Below are 20,038 nucleotides of genomic sequence, written 5' to 3'. Positions count from 1 at the left end.
AATAATCACTACACATATAGCTTGACCATTGTGAGGTTTAAATGCCTTATGAATAGAGTGTACTTAAAAATATCTGATGCATAGCAAGTATTATGTGAATGTATTATTGTTATTATTGTTTCCATTATTATCATTGGAGGTGATAACAAAAGCTGGTCTTCTTTTTTCCATTTAATTCTCTAACTTTTGTCATTCCGTTGACTTCTTCCTTTTAAAGTATACTTAATCCACGATATGACTTGACATTCAATAATACCTTTGGCCCTAAATGTCAAATACTCTCAGAGCACAGATGGAGGATCATTATGTTTAGTGGCAAGCAGATTAGAGAAAAGCATGGAGAAAAGATGACCATTAAGAGGGCCTTGAAGGGCAGGAGGAGGAAGCACATGGAGCAGAGGACACTCTGACCCGCCGTTGGGTCATGCTCTGTAGAAGCACCACTGCCTTAATACCACAGCCACTGTTTCATTCTCTGGTTCTTATTTTTCTCTCAATCCAAAAGATTGCTAGGTAAAAGCAATCTAGTGACTAAATTCATGATATCCTATTAAGGTAACCAACCACTGTCTCTCTGCTGTTTATTTATTTCTGGGAGCTCTTATTGCTGAATATGTTGAAGGTGGTGGGGTGGGAGGTGGAGAGGAAGGGACATGCCTGAGAAGCAGTCCCTTGGTTGTGGGCAGATTGTCTTCTAACACCTCATCTTTCTTACCCAGGTGATCTTTGGAAGAAAACCAATTGGAGAAAAAATGAAGTTCCTTCTCTTCACACTTGTTGGTGTTGTTCAATGTTTATCCCTGGGCTCTGGGAAATCTATACCCAAGAATGCAGTCCCTTATAAAACCGTGAAAGAAATGAAAGAAGAAATAGCTGGCTATGAAGATATTGCCGAATCACTGATCAATCTTGCTGTGTACGGGAAAGCCAAGAACCGGTCCTATGAGAGATTGGCAGACTTTGTTGATACTGTTGGACCCAGGCTGAGTGGCTCTAAGAACCTAGATAGAGCCATCGAAATCATGTACAAAAACCTACAGCAAAATGGGCTGGAGAACGTCCACCTGGAACCAGTCAAAGTTCCCCACTGGGAGAGAGGAGAAGAATCTGCTCTGATGCTAGTACCACGACTTTACAAAATGGCTATTTTGGGTCTTGGAAGCAGCATAGGAACTCCTCCTGAAGGTATTGTTTATCTTTTCCCTCATCCTGTTGTTTTTTTATACAACTAATGTAGGTTGATACAATTGATCACAACATGCAGGATTCCTATTGTAATTAGGATCATAGGAAATACAACCATCTCCCATTCAATTGACTTAATGAATCCTCTATTCTTATGTCCTTTTTCTTCCATCATCCTTTCATATTTTCTATTTCTTTTCTAAAAGCAAACTGTGTGGGATTCCTTTTACTTTGGCAGTGCCAGAGTTTAAACTCAGGGCCTTGTACTTGTGAGGCAGGTGTACTACTTATTGAGCCATACACCAAGCCCTTTTTTTTGTCTTTAGCTTGTTTTAGGTAGGATCTCCTACTTTTTTTTGTGTGTAGGTCAGCCTCAGATTGTGATGCTCATAGTAATACCCCTTTGTAGCTAGATTGCAGACTCAAAGTATACTATAGCATCTTACTTGTTTGTGAAGATGAGGTCTTACTAACGTTTTGCCCAAACTGGCCTCAAACAAATCTTCTCAATCTCTGTCTTCCAAGTAGCTGAGACTAGAGATGTTAGCCACCATGCCTGGCCTGTGTAGGGTTACTGTTTTAAGTGCAGGATCCACAGCTACTGGTCCATGTTACTAACCAGTTCCATCACTTAATAATGGCTAGCTAGTGAAACATTAATATTGTTATGTAAAGAGTTAAAATATATACAAATAAAACAGAAAAATTATAACTTCTTCCATGTGGTCTTAATGTGCAAAGTCTAGTGAAATAGGGAACAGAATCTTTCATGTTGAATTGATTTGAGCTTATTGCTTTTGTAAAACCCAAAGCCTCTAATATAAGGAATTATCAGGGGTCAAGGCCTATCTTTATGGAATAGCACCTTGTCTCAAATTCCTCCAACAATACAATACCTGGATCAGAAAAATCTAACCAGTTAACAATGAGCTATCAATCAGCCTCAGATGTATTCATGAACTAATTTCCTATGGTGGAGGGATTCGTTTCTATTCTTTTGACTTTTCTCATGCCAAAAGAAAAACCAGTAGAGAAATAGATAGTTAAAAAAATCCTCATTGAAATATAATTCATGTACTATAATAGTCACATATATTTAAAACATAAACTCAGTGAATTTTACAGTATCCCTAGCATTGTACAACCAAATTACAGGACATTTAGATTGTATAATACCATCTAGTTGTAGAATGTTTTGTCATACTTCCCTCAAAACAAATAACCCGAAACATTTTAAGCAGCCATCCTATTTTCCACTTGTAATACTAGCCTAAGCCCTAGAATGATTTCTGTCTTTAGAAATATGCCTATTCTGGACAATTCACATGAGAGGGATAGTATGATGTATTTGGTGACTGGCTTCTTCTAGGTAGCATTCAGCTTTCCGGGTTCATCTTTGTTATGGCATATTGTGTTTCATTCTTTTGTAATTGTTGAATAATATTTTATGGATGTACCACATTTAATTCTACTAGTTGATGGACATTTTGACTATTATAAAGATAAGCATCTATACACCAGTTTTCTGGGAATATACATTTTCATTGCTTTGAAGTATATACTAAGGGATAGATAGTGGGTCATTTGGTAATTCTATATTCAGTTTTTTGGGAATACTGCCAAACTGTTTTCTGAAATGGCTGTATCTTTTTATATGTATATGTGTGTATACATATATGTGTCTATGTACTTTGCCTTATATTTGTAAACCCTTGCTTTTATCTTTCTTTTTAATTATTGCTTTTAATAAGTATTATCTCATTGTAGTTGTGATTTTCATTCTACTAATGAAAAAATGGTATTCAGCATCCTTACATGTTCCCAGTGGCCATTAAATGTCTATTTTGGAGAACATGACTTTTTCAATTATTTGCCTAATTTTTAATTAGATGATTAAATCATCTAAGTCATTATTTCTTGAATCATAAAAATTCTTTATCTGTTCTGGATGTTACTTCCAGACATATATACATATATATGTATATATATGTATATATGTTCTCTTCCATTCTAAAGATTGTGGATTGTGTCATTGCTGTTTTGTTTCCTTAAGGGAGGACAATTCATCTGGCTCATGGTTTCAGAAGGTTCAGTCCATTAGACTTGGCCCTCAAAACATCATGGTGATGGGGTGATGTGGTAAAGGAGAGCTATTCTCCTCATGGCTGACAGAAAGTTAACAGAGAGACAGAAAGGGGCCAGGGACAACAAATCCCCAAACACCTGACCCCAGTGACATATGTCTTCCAACTAGGTCCCATCTCTTGAGGTTCCTGTTACCTTCCAAAATGGTTGTACCAGGTGGGGATCAAGCTCTCAACATATGGGCCTTTGTGTGGGGCACTTCATATCCAAGTCATCACATTCCACTCCGGGACCTTACCGCCCCATGGTCATCTCATATTGCAAAATACATTTCATCCATCTCCAAGAGTTCCCAAAGTCTTAATGAGTTAAAAATTGTTTGAGCACAATTTTAACCACTGAAGTAGACATTTAACCATTGAAAGCATGTATATCCCTGTGTCTCAGGTTGCTACACTCAGCTCTCTTTCCTACTTCAGACTTCCTTTTTTTGTAAAAAAATGTCAGTTTTATTTAGTTTTCATAATATGAGTCCTAGCGATGTTATTAAAACAATACACAGTTAAAAATAAATATCAACTACAACTACCAACCAGGAATAAGAGCCATTATTTAGGTATGTAGCCTTTCAGAGTTTCCGGTGCCCTTACAGATTTTTTTAAAGTGGGATCAGTTGTACAAGATGTTTTGTAACTTTTTCACTCAATAGTATTATGACTGTAATTGCTGTGTTGTATTTCTGCATTTATTTATTGGCTAAATGGTGTTTTCTATTTGCCACATTTCATTAAACTGCTGTTGAATTTTTAGGCCTCTAATTTTTTTCACTAATAAAGAACATTGTGTTGCAAAAAAAAAAAGAGTACAAATTTAAACTGTGTGATGGTAACTCATATCTGTAATTCTCTCTACTCAAGAGGCTGAGATCTGAGGATTGTGGTTCAAAGCCAGCCTGGGCAGGAAAGTCTGAGTCTACTGTCTCCAGTTAACTACCAAAAAACCTGGAAGTGGAGCTGTGGCTCAAATACTAGAACACAAACCAACAATGGGTGAAGAAAGCCAAGGGTCAGGGCCCACGGCCCTGAGTTCACACACACACACACACACACACACACACACACATACACACACACACACACACACACAACAAATTTTCAGTCCATTTTGAGACTTAAGGCAAACCCTTAACTGAGAATCCTTGTAAAAATTTTTGGAAGTTATATACATCCAAGATGCAATGCAACAGAGTAAGCATTCCCAAATGCATTAGACTGAAGCAAGGCAGAAATCCAGCAGAACAAAAATTAAATCCTGTAGCTCTAAGTTGGCATCCAGACAAACTGTGGGATCATGATATGAACTGCAACAGGCTCGAAAAATCCTGTCCCCTAGGCCTTGATGTTGGTGCCCATATGGAGCATAGTAGCCTGGCCCTATCTGTTGTTTATGGTTTTCTCAGGATGATGTTCCATGTTCTTGGCATCTCTATCATCCTGAGGTCTCCATTAAAGCTTTACTCTCACAGCTTTACGCATTACCTGCTCAAGGGCTGCCTTCAAGAGATACTGACCTTCACACACATTGCCTGGTCTCCCAGGACTTCCTTTGACATCTTGATGGAATCCTCCAGGTCCTCACAACTATGGCATCCTGCACCCCTGATAGACCTGAACTGTATAGCAAGTGCCAAGGTATGCCATATTGGGTCCACCTTGGTCCATGGAACCAGGGGTCTATAGTTGAGTCCAGGAGACGGTGGTCCTTTCTGGGTGGTCCTGTGGGAATAGAGGGGTCCCTGGAGTTTTCTCTTCTCAAGGAAAAGTTTTCTAAATGAGTTCACAATTTTACACCGTGGACCCTGCCTGTGCTGGGTGGAATGTGGCCAATTCCTGAGATGCCCTCAAGAAATCTTCCCTACTATCATGATGCAAAGTACTTGGCTTCTTTAAATGGTGCTAATCTTTTAAATATCCATATCCTCCTTGTTTAATACTTTTAACTCATTGCTCATCTGGCCTGGCTTTGGATTTTTCAAGTCTTTCTGCACTGCTTTTTACTCCTGCTTGTCACTGTAAATCTGGCTAAATGTGGACAGCAATACCCTTGCCACAGACTGAATGCTGAGCTGCCTTGAAACTTCCTCTGCCAGATAAATTAGTTTGTCATCTTTAAATTCAGGTCTTACAAAACCTTAGCACAAGTTCTTTGCCAGAATGCAACACTAATGACCTCTAGTCAAATTCTCAAGAGAGTCCTTATTTCCTTCCCAAACTTCATGAGCCCTCAACTTTTCTGCTGTCATTCCTGTCAGCATTGTGGTCTTCTGAGATCCTACCAGAACCATCCATTAAGCTCTGCTTAGAGCTTGCTCTAACCTCTTCCAAATTCCCCCTGAAAGCCAGTTCTAAAGACTTATCAAGCACACAGTTATGGTAGTAACAATCTCACTTCTCTGATACTAATTTTCTGTGTTTGTTTTCTTGTCACTGCAATCATATAGCTGATAGAAACGGCCTAAGAACATATAGAAGGATTGTTTAATTTCATCCAGTTTCAGAGGGTTTGGTTCCAGTGGTTTCTTGACCCTGTGTGTGAGCAGAGTATCAGTGGCAGGAAAATGGGGTGACGGAGAGCTGTTCACCTCATGGTAGTCAGAGAGAACATTTACTTCACTATTTTTTTTTTTCTGGTGGTACTAGGGTATAAACTAAGGGTCATGTCCTTGCCAGGCAGGGACTTTATGAACCATACCCTTAACTTTTTTTGCTTTAGTTATTTTTTCTGAAGAATTACTTATTTATTGTCAAAGTGATGTACAGAGGGGTTACAGTTTCATACGTAAGGCAGTGGGTGCATTTCTTGTACAATTTGTTACCTCCTCCCTCACTTCCCCTCCTCTCCTCCCCTTCTCCCTCTCTCTCCATGAGTTGTTCAGTTGGTTTACACCAAATGGTTTTGTAAGTATTGCTTTTGGAGTCATTTGTCTTTTTATCCTTTGTCTCTTGATTTTGATATTCCCTTTCCCTCCTTAGTTCTAATACCAGTATATACAGTATCCAGGGTACTCAGATGAGATACAGTGATAGCATGGGGAAAAACACAGGCAGGGGATACAAGAGGATCATCAACAGAAAAAAATGTTTTCACATGGCATGTTGAAAGTAATTACAACAGTGATATAACACTCCTTTCCATAACATGGAGTTCATTTCACTTAGCATCGTCTTATGCATTCATAAGGGCATAGCTATTGGTCTCCTGTGATCCTCTGCTGTGACTAGCCTAAACCTGTACTAATTATTCCCTGTGAGGAAACCATAGAGTCCATGTTTCTTTGGGTCTGGCTCACTCCACTTAGTAAAATTTTTTCCAGGTCCTTCCATTTCCTTACAAATGGGGCAATGTCATTATTTCTGATAGAGGCATAAAATTCCATTGTGTATATGTACCACATTTTCCTGATCCATTAATCTACTGAGGGCCATCTGGGTTGGTTTTATATTTTGGCAATGACAAATTGTGCTACAATGAACATTGTTGTGCTGGTGGCTCTAGTGTGTTGTTGTTTGTAGTCTTTTGGGTAGATGGCCAGTTGTCTCAATGTCTAAAAATATTCTTCTTTGCCTGTTGAATTGTGTGAGTTACATTAGTTGACTTTCATATGTTAAACTAATGTTACATTCCCAGGATAAATCTGAATTGGTCATGGTCATATAATCTTTTCATACGGTATTACATTTAATTTGCTAGTATTTGTCTGAGTACATTTTGATCTACATTCATAAGGGCCTTTTATTTTTTGGTGGTTTGATTTTTTCTGTAATATCTTCACTTAATTTGGCAGAGTAATATTGGCTTTATAGAATCGATTGGTAAGTGTTGCCTCATTAGTTATTATTGGAAGAAATTTTGAATAGTACTTTTTGTATGTGTATGATGTTCCTGGGGTTTGGACTCAGGGCCTGAGTGCTGTCCCTGACCCTCTTTTGCTCAAGACTAACACTACCATTTGAGCCACAGCTCTACTTCCAGCTTTTTTGGTGATGAACTGGAAATAAGAGTCTCACAGACTTTCCTTCCCAGGCTGGCTTCAAACCACAGTCCTCAGATCTCAGTCTCTGCCTCCTGAGTAGCTAGGATTACACATGTGAGCCACCAGTGCTTAGTGTGAATAGTACTTTTTTGTTTTTGGTAGAATTTACCAGTGAATCTATCTGATCTTGGACTTGTCTTTGTTAGAAGATGTTTAATTATTAACATAAATTTCTTCGCTTATCCACATTTCTTATTTCCTCTTGAGTAAGTTTTAATCAGATTTCTATATTTCTAGGAATTCATTCATGTTATTGAAGTTATTGAATTTGTTGGGTATTTAGTTTAAAATTTTTTTATTTATGTAAGGGAAATGGACTGTATTAAGTAAAAATTTCTCACAGCCTCCTTTCACCTTTCTTTATTTAATTTATTTTGCTTCCTTATTTAACTTTCATTTTTGAAAGAAGTTTGTTAAGTACATGACTCCTAGTTTACTGCATTTTACTTTCAGCATTTTAAATATGTCATCTCATTGCCTTTTGCATTCCATAGTTTTCTTTAAGAAATGAGTTGGCAGTATTTGGTAAGTGTCTTTGTACATGATAAACAATTTTCTTCCTTCAAGAGCTATTATTGCTTTTATCCTGTTTTGAGATCTTTAAAAAATCTTGGATATGTGCAAAATTTGGAACGTTTTTGGCTATTAAATTTACTAATATTTTCTTCCTCTTTTTCTTCCTGGTACATGTGATTATGAAAGCATTTGTATACTTGATGGTGTTCTATATTTCTCTGGGTCTCTGCCTATTTTTCTCCTTTTTGTTTTCACTGTAGTTTAAATTATAGAACCTCTATCAATCTATCAAGTTCAAGTGTTGTTTCTTTCATTAGCTTAAGTCTACTATTGAGCCTTTACACAGCTATTTCCTTTTCAACTGTAGAGATTTCATTTGGTCTTCTTAAAAATCATTTTTACTTTTTTATTGAGAATTCCCTATTTGATGGAACACTATTATCATGTCTTCCTTTAGTTATTTAGGTATTTTTTTAGTATTAATTTTCTTGAATATAATTACAATAGTTAATTATTGTAATAGCTGCTTTATCTGTTTTGTCCTCCTTACAGAAAGTTTCTAGTGCGTACTTTTCTCCTGTATCTGGGTCATACTTTTTGGTTTTTTTCATGTCATAACATGTAGCCAAAATGAACAGTTTAAATAATATATTGGAGAAATCTATACAGTATTCCCTCCATGGAAGTTGATGGTGGTTTATGTTATTAATATTTATTTTTTGATATCTGGTTATTTATTTAATGACTTGTCATTCTAACTCTGTGAAGTTTATTTTTCCCACAGTGTCAATTTCTAATGTTTCTATTTTATTTTATTTACTATTCTGTTTCCCTAAGAGTCACTTTGAGTATGAATAAGACATTTATTAGTCAAAGGTTGTGTTAAGGTCTGCACGGCCAATTGTACTTTTCAACCTTACTGTTGAATATTTGTGTAACTTAAAGTCTGTTATTACAACTGAGTTTAAATTTTGCCCTAACTTTATCCAGATCATTGAAGATTCCCTTTTAATCACTACTAAGAGTGCAGCGTTGGACATGCACACAGTCTTCTAGATGACAGGATACATGCATTTTTATTTTATCTTATTTTATTTTTTTGCCAGGCCTGGGCCTTGAACTCAGGGCTTGAGCACTGTCCCTGGCTTCCTTTTGCTCAAGGGCCTATACAGCTCATTGCTTTACATGTCATCCATCATATAGGCAAGAATAGGTAAGAAGGGTACTTATTAAGTTCATACCATTCAGATGATATGCTTAGTTGTTTTAGTTGACATTTTTTTTCTTTTTTTTCTGCCAGTCCTGGGCTATGGACTCAGGGCCTGAGCACTGTCTGTGGCTTCTTTTTGCTCAAGGCTAGCACTCTGCCACTTGAGCCACAGTGCCACTTCTGGCCATTTTCTATATATGTGGTGCTGAGGAATGGAACCAGGGCTTCATGTATTTGAGGCAAGCACTCTTGCCACTAGGCCATATTCCCAGCCCCTACATGCATTTTTATAAGCCTTGATTAGTAGTGTTTCTTGGCCAGTGTTTTGTCACTGGCTGGATTTAAACGCCTTGAGCTGGTGAAGCTTCTGCCCTTTGTTGGTGGCTCTACCAAACTGTCTGCATGTCTGATCCATGTCTTGCTTGGATTGTTTCCTTGAACAGTTCAGCCAAGGACATGTTTGTTGTAGCATCCTCAGACCCCAAGAAATCCTGGGATCCCAGAATGGCACTTCTTAGTTCTGAGTCCTTCCTGCTTCTTTCTGTTACCATTCTAGTTGCTCTGCCATTTTACTGGTTTCTGGATACCCACATCCTAATTTCTCTCTCTTGTTTTCCACAACACTCTTATAGAAGCTCCATGACCTGCTCCAAACAAAGTCACTAACATCAGAATGAAGTGCAACAGAAAGGTGAACATTACCAAAGCACCTTATGTACATGTATGAAAATGTAATAGTGAAACCCATTATTTTGTACAACTAATATGCATAAAAAAGAATTTTGAATTTCTATCTTATGTCTTGCCACTTTCCTTAAGAGAACCTAGATGCTCTTGTAGAGAGGAATAGTGATAGCAACGTGTTTCTCCAAGAGCAATGTCTCTATCGGGTGCTACAGAGGAATGGTAATAACTTTTGTTCTCAGCCTATAGCTCACAGTGTGGGATCAAGACCTATGAATGACCTGAGTGCCTACTCTCCTTGGGCTCACTTGGGCTAGAGTTTCCATCGTAATAGCAAACTGGGTTGAAGAATAGAGCTTCAGCTCTCTTATCCATGCTTCCATAACATAGTCAAGAGAATGATGGCAGAATATACTGGTTTCTGCATGCTCTTTTGGATATATTTTTCTATTTCTGTTTCTTTTTTTTTTTTGAAGCAAAACCTACTCAGGAGTGTATTTAGACTTCCTGCTGCTTAAAATGAATCAATATCCTATCCCAAACAAGGACAGACAACTTCAGTTTTTATTCATAATCATAAACTTAGCTCTGCAATCCAGCTAGACTTGGAGGGGAGTAAGGAAAACATGGAACCCAAAGAACTGCAGTGAGAGCACAAATGTATTACAGGGTATTTGCAAGCAGATGGGGTGGAAGGGTGCTCTCCAGAGCTACGAAGGAATGGTCTGGTGGTTATGATAAACCAAGTCAAATGTGTTAGAGTTGTCCGCAGTCGGTAATGGTCACCTTCTTGCTGGTCTTGCCATTCCCGGACCCAAAGCCCTGCATGGCTTCCACGACTTTCATGCCCTCTTTCACCTTCCCAAACACCACATGCTTGCCATCCAACCAATCAGTCTTGACAGTGCAGATGAAAAACTGGGAACCATTTGTATTTGGTCCAGCATTTGCCATGGACAAAATGCAAGGACCTGTATGCTTTAGGATGAAATTCTCATCTTTAAATTTCTCTCCATAGATGGACTTGCCACCAGTCCCATTATGGCATGTGAAGTCACCACCCTGGCACATGAATCCTGGGATAATCCTGTGAAAACAGGAACCCTTATAACCAAATCCTTTCTCTCCAGTGCTCAGAGCACAAAAGTTTTCTGCTGTCCTTGGAACTTTGTCTGCAAATAGCTTGAAGGAGACGTGGCCCAAGGGCTTGCCGTTGGCGGCAATGTCGAAGAACACGGTGGGGTTGACCATGGCTGGCAGCTGGTAACTACAAGCGGGCAGCGGCATCTGCAAAGCGGCCTATTTCTGTTTCTTTCTCACTCTACATGTAGCAGGGCCTGCTTCTCCCTGGTTATCAGTCTAGTATTGAAAGCTAAGGCAAACTACTCATTGCTCTTGGGGCCTTCAAAACCCAAGGAAATGAGAAACCTGGCTTGTCTGCCTTTTACAGGTGTGCCACCATAGACCTAGACTGAATGCTCAGGGAAGTATCAAGCCTGGATGTCTACTTTTGATCTTCCTTAGGCTGCATGAATCAGGGGTAGAGACCTTTAGGCAATTAGGGAGCCCCTCAACCTGGAATTCTATAGTAATAGTGGATTTTTTTTTCCAGTTTCTTTCTACTAAGCACTAATTAGGCACCAACTCAAGCCCTCCTTTTAACACCCCCCCCTTTTGTTTTTGCTCAAGGCTAGCACTCTGCCACTTGAGCCACAGCACCACTTCCGGCATTTTCTATATATGTGGTGCTGAGGAATCGAACCCAGGGCTTCATGTATACGAGATGAGCACTTTACCAATAGGCCATATTCCCAGCCCCTTAAGCCCTCTTTTTAAAGGGATAGATGTTCTTTTTGTGTGTGTGTATGGTATTGGGGATTTGAATTCAGGATCTAGCACTTGGTAGGCAGGCACTTGAGCTGTGCTGCCAGCCCTCTTTTCTTTTTGTATTTATTTATTAGCTTTTTACAGATGAAGGAGCCAGACTCTGAAGTTATATAGTTTACTCAGGATTACACATCTATTAAGAAGCTATGTTTAGACATGAACAAAAGTCAGGCTCCAGTGTTTGTATTATCAATCATTGGACTATGTTGCTTCACATACAGCTATTTTAATGTTATTTTCATTCATAAGATCCCTATTTTTAGCCATCTAGCTGGAGAAGATCTTTTTCAAAAGCTGCTGACACTTGTATTTTGATGGCAGAATATGCTAGTTTCTGCATGCTCTTTTGGATATGTTTTTCTATTTCTGTTTGTTTCTCACTCTATAGTGGGCCTGCTTTTCCCTGGTATCAGTCTCGTATTGAAAGCTAAGGCAAACTACTCATTGCTCTTGGGGCCTTCCAAACCCAAGGGAAATGAGTTGTCCTCGACTGGAATCTATTCTCATATTCTAAGACTCAGTTTCACCTCAGTTCTCATCCCAAGGGGTTCAATGCAGATAAACAGTTGTCTGGCAACTGGAATATTTTAGGCTTTGAGGAGCCAAGAGAGTTAGGCTGGATCAGGTGTGAAGATTCCCACAGGAGGTAAAGTCAAGTCTTCATAAAAGCATCTCTAGGTACACGTAAATTTCTGAAGAGCCAGCTTCTACCCTCTCTCCAAGGAAACTCATGTTGTCACTTTGGCTTAGCCACAATCTAGTGGTGTGATCTCAAAATTGCTACCTGAAAAATGAGAGATCATTGGAATAAGGTCTCTTTCAATGGGAGAAGTATGATGTTTACAAGAATCCACAAGAGAATGTTGCAGTTGAGGTCTAGGTTCTCCCAGGCAGAGATGATGGAGCAGATTCCATTATCAGAGATGATTTTTAAAAAAAGAAACAAACTTTCCAGTACTAGATTTAAGTCTTATAATATGACTTAGTTTCTTTATATGGCAAGGCAAAGTTCTGTGAGAGACGTGAGAGCTTTCTGAATGTGGCTATATAATATGTGGCTATATCATGTAGGAAGAGATGAGAACAAAATGCAGTTTTAGAAATGCGATAGGAGAAAGAATAACCTCCAATCCATCCTGAGATAACATAGAACATCAGACTAGAACAAGTAAAAGAAGGAGAATCAGCAGTCAAACCCAGGATAGGGTAACATGCGGGCAAGATGGAGGAACTGTAGAATATGCAACTTTTGTCCAGAAGACATAACTCAGGATCGTCATGATGTGTGATCTCTAAGCCTACTTACTTAGCAGATTGTTAACTAGTTCTTGGTCTAGTGAAAGTGACCTCTCTTCAGAGCTAGAAGGAGTTCCCCAAGTACTATGTTATCAATTGTATGTGTTGTATTAGTGTGAGAGCTCCCAAAAGCCTGGAACTGAAATCCATTTCTGTATCCTCAGCACCCAACACATATCAAAAAGTAGGAGTGATTATGTCAATGTAGGAGCATCAGTACATTTTTAAGTGGGTCTTTCTTTAAGGCAATATTCACTTTTAATGGAAAGATATTTTTTGCTACATGCTGATGATACTTTTGAACCACTCTCACTTAGAATGTTTTCTGATTATAAAATTAATATCTGTCCATTAAAGGAATATGTACATAAATATTAAAATAATAACCATCATCTGTGATCTTTTCCTTGAGAAAGATTGTCGCTATCATGTCTATTTTTCTCTAACTTTTCTGTAGGTATATATCCCTATTTTAAAATTTGAGTTCATACTGCATATAGTTTGTATCTTTTTAGCCCACACAGCATGAGCATTTACCACATGCCAATAATACTATTTGACTTAAGTTTTATTGGTTATAAAATTCAAATGTGTTTACATGCATTTTTTCTTTTCTCTTAAATACTATGGCTAGAAAGATCCTTTTAATAGAAAGTCAAAGAGAGTTTTTAAAGGAGATACATTCACATTTTCAGTAAATAACATAGAATCAAGAGGAATGATTGGAATATTCTAGGAAGCTGTAAGGTTGTAAATTATTTGAAACTGTTCCAACAAGTGTAGAAAGTGCCAATATAATTTTACAAGTCTTTTCTGTCTTAATATTTTAATTATTTGCAGTTATTAATGCAATAAATATATATAACACATATAATGTAGGCTATTGGCTATGCAATATAAAAATATAATATATTTAAAATATAATTTCTAACAATATAAATCTATGTATTCATGATTTTATGTTCATTTCTTTCTATTTTTTTCATAGTGACTTTCTATGTAGCCAAAGCTAGCCTCAAACTCTTGTTCCTCCTGCTTCAGAATTCCAGTGCTGAGATTACAGGTGTACACACCATCCTCTAATTTCTACCTGCATTTTTAAGAACTACTATTTGCCTTGCTATCACCATAAACTAAGCATTCTGTTTCCCTGTGGGTCTCATCTTTCCTAATTACATTGCCATTCACCTAGTCACTCAAGCCAGGAGCCTCCGAATTCTCCTAGAATCTCACATGGTATCTTACTTTCATGCTTTTGTCATCTGGAGTATTTTGTCTGCCTGGAGTATTTGTGATTGAAAGATTCAGCTCACATGTCTTCTCCTCTATCAATTTTTTTCTATGCTTATTCATCATTCAAGAAGTATCCATAATGTCCTCCTTCTACTTCTCCCTCCGTAACTTGAGCATTCTTGTATCTGAGCATTTAACTGCTAAATTGTAAGCTTCTTAAAGTCAGAACCTCTACATGGGGTAGAATACCTATCTAACAAGTATGAGGTTCCTCAGTGTGAACTCCAGTACACACACACACACACACACACACACACACACACACACACACACACACACAGGATAGTGCTACTTGTAGAGACCAGAAATGCCACTGAATACCCCAAATACTCTATAATACCCAGGACATGCCTCCTCATTTCTCTCAACATCATCACAATTTCAGTAACACCAAAATTGAGAAACCCCATTCTAATCTTCAGCCTAGGAGCTCTTACACAGCAATATATAAAGAAATCTCGGTTAAATGAATAAATCTTTGCTTTTCCCTCACTCTGGCATTCAGTGGGCCAGCAAGCCCTAAATGTCAGTCACGTGGGACTTCTAGCTCCACTGTCACTTCAAAGATTAGAGTCTAATATCTGCCTCCAGTGCCACAGTTTTTCTCTTAGCTGATAGTCTTGACTCCAATTTCATTTTAATCCATTTTCATACTACTGATTTAATTACCTCTATAAAATATGGATCTCATGCTAGTCCCTTACTTAGAATCATTTAATTGTCCAAGGCACAGTTTAAATTCTTATAGCCAGAGCCTGGTATGTAAGAGATGCATATGAAATATTTACTGATAAAATAATGAGTGGATTATGAGAAAGCACAAACTTAAAAAGCATATTTGAAAACACATTTGTGCTTAAACTTTGGTTAGAACTATGTGATTTCCCTAGTTCTTTTATGTCCCTTGTCAGATTCAAATAATAAGTTTGGTTTGCATTTGAGTGAAAGCAGACAAGAAAGGGGAAGATAAATGAATGTCAATCAAATCATAATCAGGTTTGCACGAAAACCTATGCTTTCTGGGAACTGAAGCTGCATGGGTCAGAAAGATTGGAAGACAACAATTTATGTTTGATCCACATTCTTCCACTTGTTTCTTACTGATGTGATAACTATTTTATCCACAACATCCCACCATGAGGTAATTTGTTACTTGCGCGTATCCTCTTTTCCTCCTTTGTCTCTTCAGAGAAGTAGAATTTTCACAGTTTTTCAGGATTTCTTTTTGTTTGATACCTATTCTCAGTAGGAACAGAGGTGTTATGGAGAGCCTGTGTCTGCAGATAATTTAAATTTGAACTTTTGGGGTCTGGAATCATCTGATGGATTTGACTTCAGTGACTCATAGTCTGTGTTCTCCCTCTCTGTATCAAGTCAGATGTGAGAATGAAGAGGAATTCATTTTGTAAGGCCACTTTGCACTTGTCATTGTGCAAATTTGTTTACCTCTAAGGACTTATTTTGAGGGGAGGTATTGTCCCACTTTCAGCGGCAGCCTCTTATCTACTTGTGTCTTGTCCACAGCTGTGTCTTCCTAGGAAACCTCCATCTTGCCTCATGGTGGATCTGTTCTGCCTGTGTCTTTGAAGTGTTTCCATCTTCCTTGTGGTTATTTTTTTAAGAGTTGTGTCATTGAATCTATCTGTTGTGTACCTTCATATTTGCACATAAACATGATTTAGCAGGTGCAAACCATAAGACAAAAACAGTGAAGTTTGTTGTCTCAACAGTAAAAAATTCTGTTCAAGGATAAATACAATGAAGAAAGATACTCACAAAATGATTGAAGATATTAGCATACCTAAAATTGTGAAGGGATTACTACTATGTAGACTATAACATTCTGGAAATCTACAAACCCTAATATAAAAATGAGAAAACTAATTTACCAGATTATAGAAGAACAAATTCAAAAGCCAACAACTATATAAAGAGATCTGTAACTCATTCAAAATGAGAACAAGCCAGGCACCAATGGCTCACACCTGTAACCCAACTACCCAAGAGGTTGACATCTGAGGATTGCAGTTCAAAGCCAGCCTGTACAGACAATCTAAGAGATTTTTATCTCCAGTTAAACAAAAAAAAACCCTCTCAAAGTGGAGGTATGGCTCAAGTGGTACAGCACCAACCTTGAATGCAGGGCCAGGCAAGAGCTCAAGGCTCTTAAGATTCAGTATTGGTACAAAAAAAAAGTTGAAACAGTGCAGAATTTTAAATAGTGATATTATCTTCTATCAGGAGCACAAAATGTACTGGCTGTGAAAACACAAGCATCCTCCTGCACTGCTGGAAGACATGAAGCACCAGTATTTGTGTATTCATAGCAAATTTAAATATATTAGCATCCTCAGTGACTCCATATTTTACTTCCCTAGTGACAAAGAAATTGTCACAAGTCTCCGACAGGCTCACATACCAGGATATTTCTTGAAGCTCTATTTCTAAAGTTGTAGCAGGAATCAGGTGGAAGCCCATCACTAGAAGAGTGGATCTGTGAAAACATGGTAGAGGGCCCATTCCTGGGAAAATCATGAAGCCACTGGCTCTTACATACATATCAACATGGTTGGACCCTAGAAGCATAAAGCTAGGCAAAATAAATAAAGCAAAAAAATTCAGCATGCATCATACAGTTGAATACATATAAATCCAATGTTAAATGCACATAGCTTAATACTTTACATGTTACAAGAGGAACTAATTATAAACAAAAGTCATCTTAGAATGGTTGCAGCTGAGTACATGGGAAAAGGAGTGGGGAAAGGAAATAAAAGGCAATTGATACATTTTAAAAGCAAACAAAACAAAAATACTTGCATGATTTTGTACTGTGAATTAAGGAGCATAACTAGTAGAGTACCCTACATTCGGTATTTTAAAACACACATCCATCTTATAGTAAATGTGTCATAAAGTAAAAATAGACACGTAGAAAATTTGTCATTTTGTTCAAGAGGAAATTGGCCTATCACTCTTTACTCTTCCAATATTTATTAATTCCTTCTTTACCCACTAGATTATGACATTCTCTTACATTTTTGCCTATACAATGTCATTACAAGGTTAATTCTTTATTTACTATTATGCTTTGAGTTTCTGGGTCATGTAAATCATTGTCAGTGTTTTTTTTATTTCTTAGTTTCTAAGCGTTTGAGGGTAAGGATAGTGTCTCTTTTGTTTATGTATAACCTTTAGCATAGTCAGACTTTCAGATCACATGGGTGATAATTCCAGTGTTTAATTTTATGAAAAATCTTCTAAGAAGAGATTTCTTTTTTGAAAATCTTAAAGGGTACAGCATGTTCCTAGGGGTATTAATGATGAAACAAAGTATGTTCCTAGTCTTAAATTCCAGTCGCTTGAAGCAAGCTGGCAAGAACATGTTTTTGTACTCGATGACACTAAAAAGAAAAGCTTTTGTGATGCATTCTACATTGATGGTGGCTTCCTAAGAGTTGCCTTTTAGACAACACCTGAAAAATGCAAGAAGGTACCAGTTAGCTCAAGGCACTTTAATATCTCTCAGAGAGCTGACTAGATCAAGGCATTATATAGGACTTCTTATAATCTTGAATGTCTTTGTCTTGAAAAATCACATACAAAATTTCCAGGAAGTCTCACAAGTTTATTTCATAAAATTGAATCATTTTTTTCTGAGAAAAACATTAAGAAGATTAGTTTTTTTTAGCAGGAGATGGCTTACAAATTTGAGATCAACTACTGATAAATGCATAAAGATGTTCAAAGCCGGATTGACAAAGTGGATAAATAAACCACCGACACCAGATAACAACCTAATAGTTTTGAAGGAACTGGAGAATGACTTCACCCATTGAGCCCAAGAACTATCAGCTTTTTCTTGAGTTCACCTCCTACAGAATTATTTTAAAAAGTCATCGAATAGTACATTTTACCAGCAATTATTATGCCTATAGTTCATCAGTCTGTTGAGGATATATATATGTATATATATATGAATGTATATGTATATATGCACATATTCACATATTCACATGTAATGTGAATATATATAATGTGTGTGTGTGTATGAAGAGATTTGTTATAAGTTATTGGCTCATGCGGTTGTAGAGGCTGCGAAGTCCTGTGGTGTGGCATGGAAAGGTAATGCTATGGTGTGAAGGACTGTGCGCTAGAAAGCTGATGACAGTGTGGATTCTAGTTCAGTTCTGAAGAGCTGAGAACTAGGAGCACTGGGAGAAGACTCAGTCATGTAGAGTTAACTAAATGTTCTTCAGCTTTTTTTATTCTAATAGAACCCTCATGGTTGGATGATATTCATAGTGAGGCAGGTCATCTGCTTTACAAGGCCTGGCAATCTGAATGTTAACCTCTTCTGGAGAAGCTCTCAATATTATAACCAGAAGCAATTTTTAACCTGTTCTCTCTGAGCATCCTATAGCCCAGTCAAGTTGAAATGGTAAAATTAATAACCATTGCAACTTCTGTATAGGCGACAAGGTAATGTGTGAGGCATTTCTGAAATGTGCACAGTGAAAATACGGATGACAGATAGAAAGAGGATAATGCCTGAATAGCTGAAAATCTGCCATGGCCAGATTGGATTTAGAGTCAGAAGGACTACTGCCCAATTAAAATTTTTTTCAGGTAAACATTTCCAGAAAGCATTCGCTTGACTGTGACAAATGAGTGGGAAAAGAGAAAGACCTGAGAGAGTCTAGATATGAAGGACTAGTGGTTTGGATTTAAGAATATATAATATTAAAGAACAATTAGTACCTTTAGGTATAAAAGATGAAGAAGCATAGAACTAAACATTATAAGGCTTTCAATTTTGAGGTAAGTAAAAAAAATCATAGTGATATATTGTTAGAGAAGTTATTAGAAAAACCCCACAGAGAGTTGAGAAGAAACTGGATGAGTGAGCTTAATTTAAAATATGCTGACCTTTTCAGATTGATTTTGTACAAAGCAATCAAGTCCTCATACAAGGTTGCTATATGTCCCAAGATGGTAACATTGAACCAAAGAAGTCATTGGTTCTATCAGGCATGTCTTAAAAGTCTTAGTGCTGTCTCTGCCGATACTACCACAGCAACCATTCTTGTTCGCTTATCTGTGGGGTCAGTATACTTGATTAGAGCTTGATTAGGATAGTTTCTGTCTCTACAGCCCCTAAGATCACTTCTGTCATGTGGTAGGTCTTCAGTCAGTGGTTCTTGTATTTGTATCACAGTACTTCCAGCAGTTGATCAGGTAGTGATGGCACACAGTTGAACTAAAGAGAACATACTAATGTCAGATGGAAACAAGGGGAAGACAGGGAATGATTGTGACTGGGGTTGAGCAAGCCTTCAAGGGACATGACACATGATCCTGAAGGAAGGATTCACTAGGGCTAAGAAGGAAAAAAAAAGAGTATTTTTAGGAAAGGAAAAAGAAGTATTTAAGATGTGTTTGTCCAGTGACTGCAGAGCAGTTCATGCTGAGGGAGAGGTAAATGGATGGCTAATGGAACGAAAGGTACCAAAGTGGACAGTGAAATTCCAAGGCCACCCCATGTATTGCTTAGGACAGAAATTTCTAGGAAAGAAGGGAAGGGATATAGATGATAATTTAATTCTGTATTTTTAGTAAAAACATTGAGGAGTGATGAGTTTCAAATTCTAGTCTTTGCTACTAAGTTATAATGTGGCCAGGACAAAGTTATAACAGTACTCTGAACTATCATGAGTTCATTTCTGTAATTCATTATTATTACCATAATTTGATACTAGGCCTCCTAAGTGTTTGTGTTGCTGTAAATT

General features: G+C 37.6%; 2 protein-coding genes across 4 annotated transcripts in view; one reads left to right on the top strand and one right to left on the bottom strand.

The window, feature by feature from the left end:
- Positions 1–723: 723 nt before the first annotated feature.
- The window catches only part of Cpq (carboxypeptidase Q), a 314,855-nt gene continuing 295,540 nt past the window's right edge, over positions 724–20,038 (top strand). For all 3 annotated transcript variants that reach the window (XM_048358927.1, XM_048358926.1, XM_048358928.1), the window contains exon 1: positions 724–1,185. In XM_048358927.1, the coding sequence (XP_048214884.1) occupies positions 753–1,185 (433 nt within the window). In that variant the 5' untranslated portion in view covers positions 724–752. The remainder of the gene's footprint in view (positions 1,186–20,038) is intronic.
- LOC125360812 (peptidyl-prolyl cis-trans isomerase A-like) lies at positions 10,469–11,046 on the bottom strand. Its single transcript, XM_048358929.1, has one exon. It carries the CDS (start codon positions 11,022–11,024, stop codon positions 10,530–10,532), a length of 495 nt encoding a protein of 164 aa, XP_048214886.1. The 5' UTR covers positions 11,025–11,046; the 3' UTR covers positions 10,469–10,529.

This window comes from Perognathus longimembris, chromosome 12, assembly GCF_023159225.1.
Source record: "Perognathus longimembris pacificus isolate PPM17 chromosome 12, ASM2315922v1, whole genome shotgun sequence".
Lineage (NCBI taxonomy): Eukaryota > Metazoa > Chordata > Mammalia > Rodentia > Heteromyidae > Perognathus > Perognathus longimembris.
This window is presented reverse-complemented; position numbering and strand designations above follow the sequence as displayed.

Excerpts from the sequence above, each read along its gene's own strand:
- LOC125360812 (XM_048358929.1), bottom strand. The coding sequence starts at position 11,024 with ATGGTCAACCCCACCGTGTTCTTCGACATTGCCGCCAACGGCAAGCCC.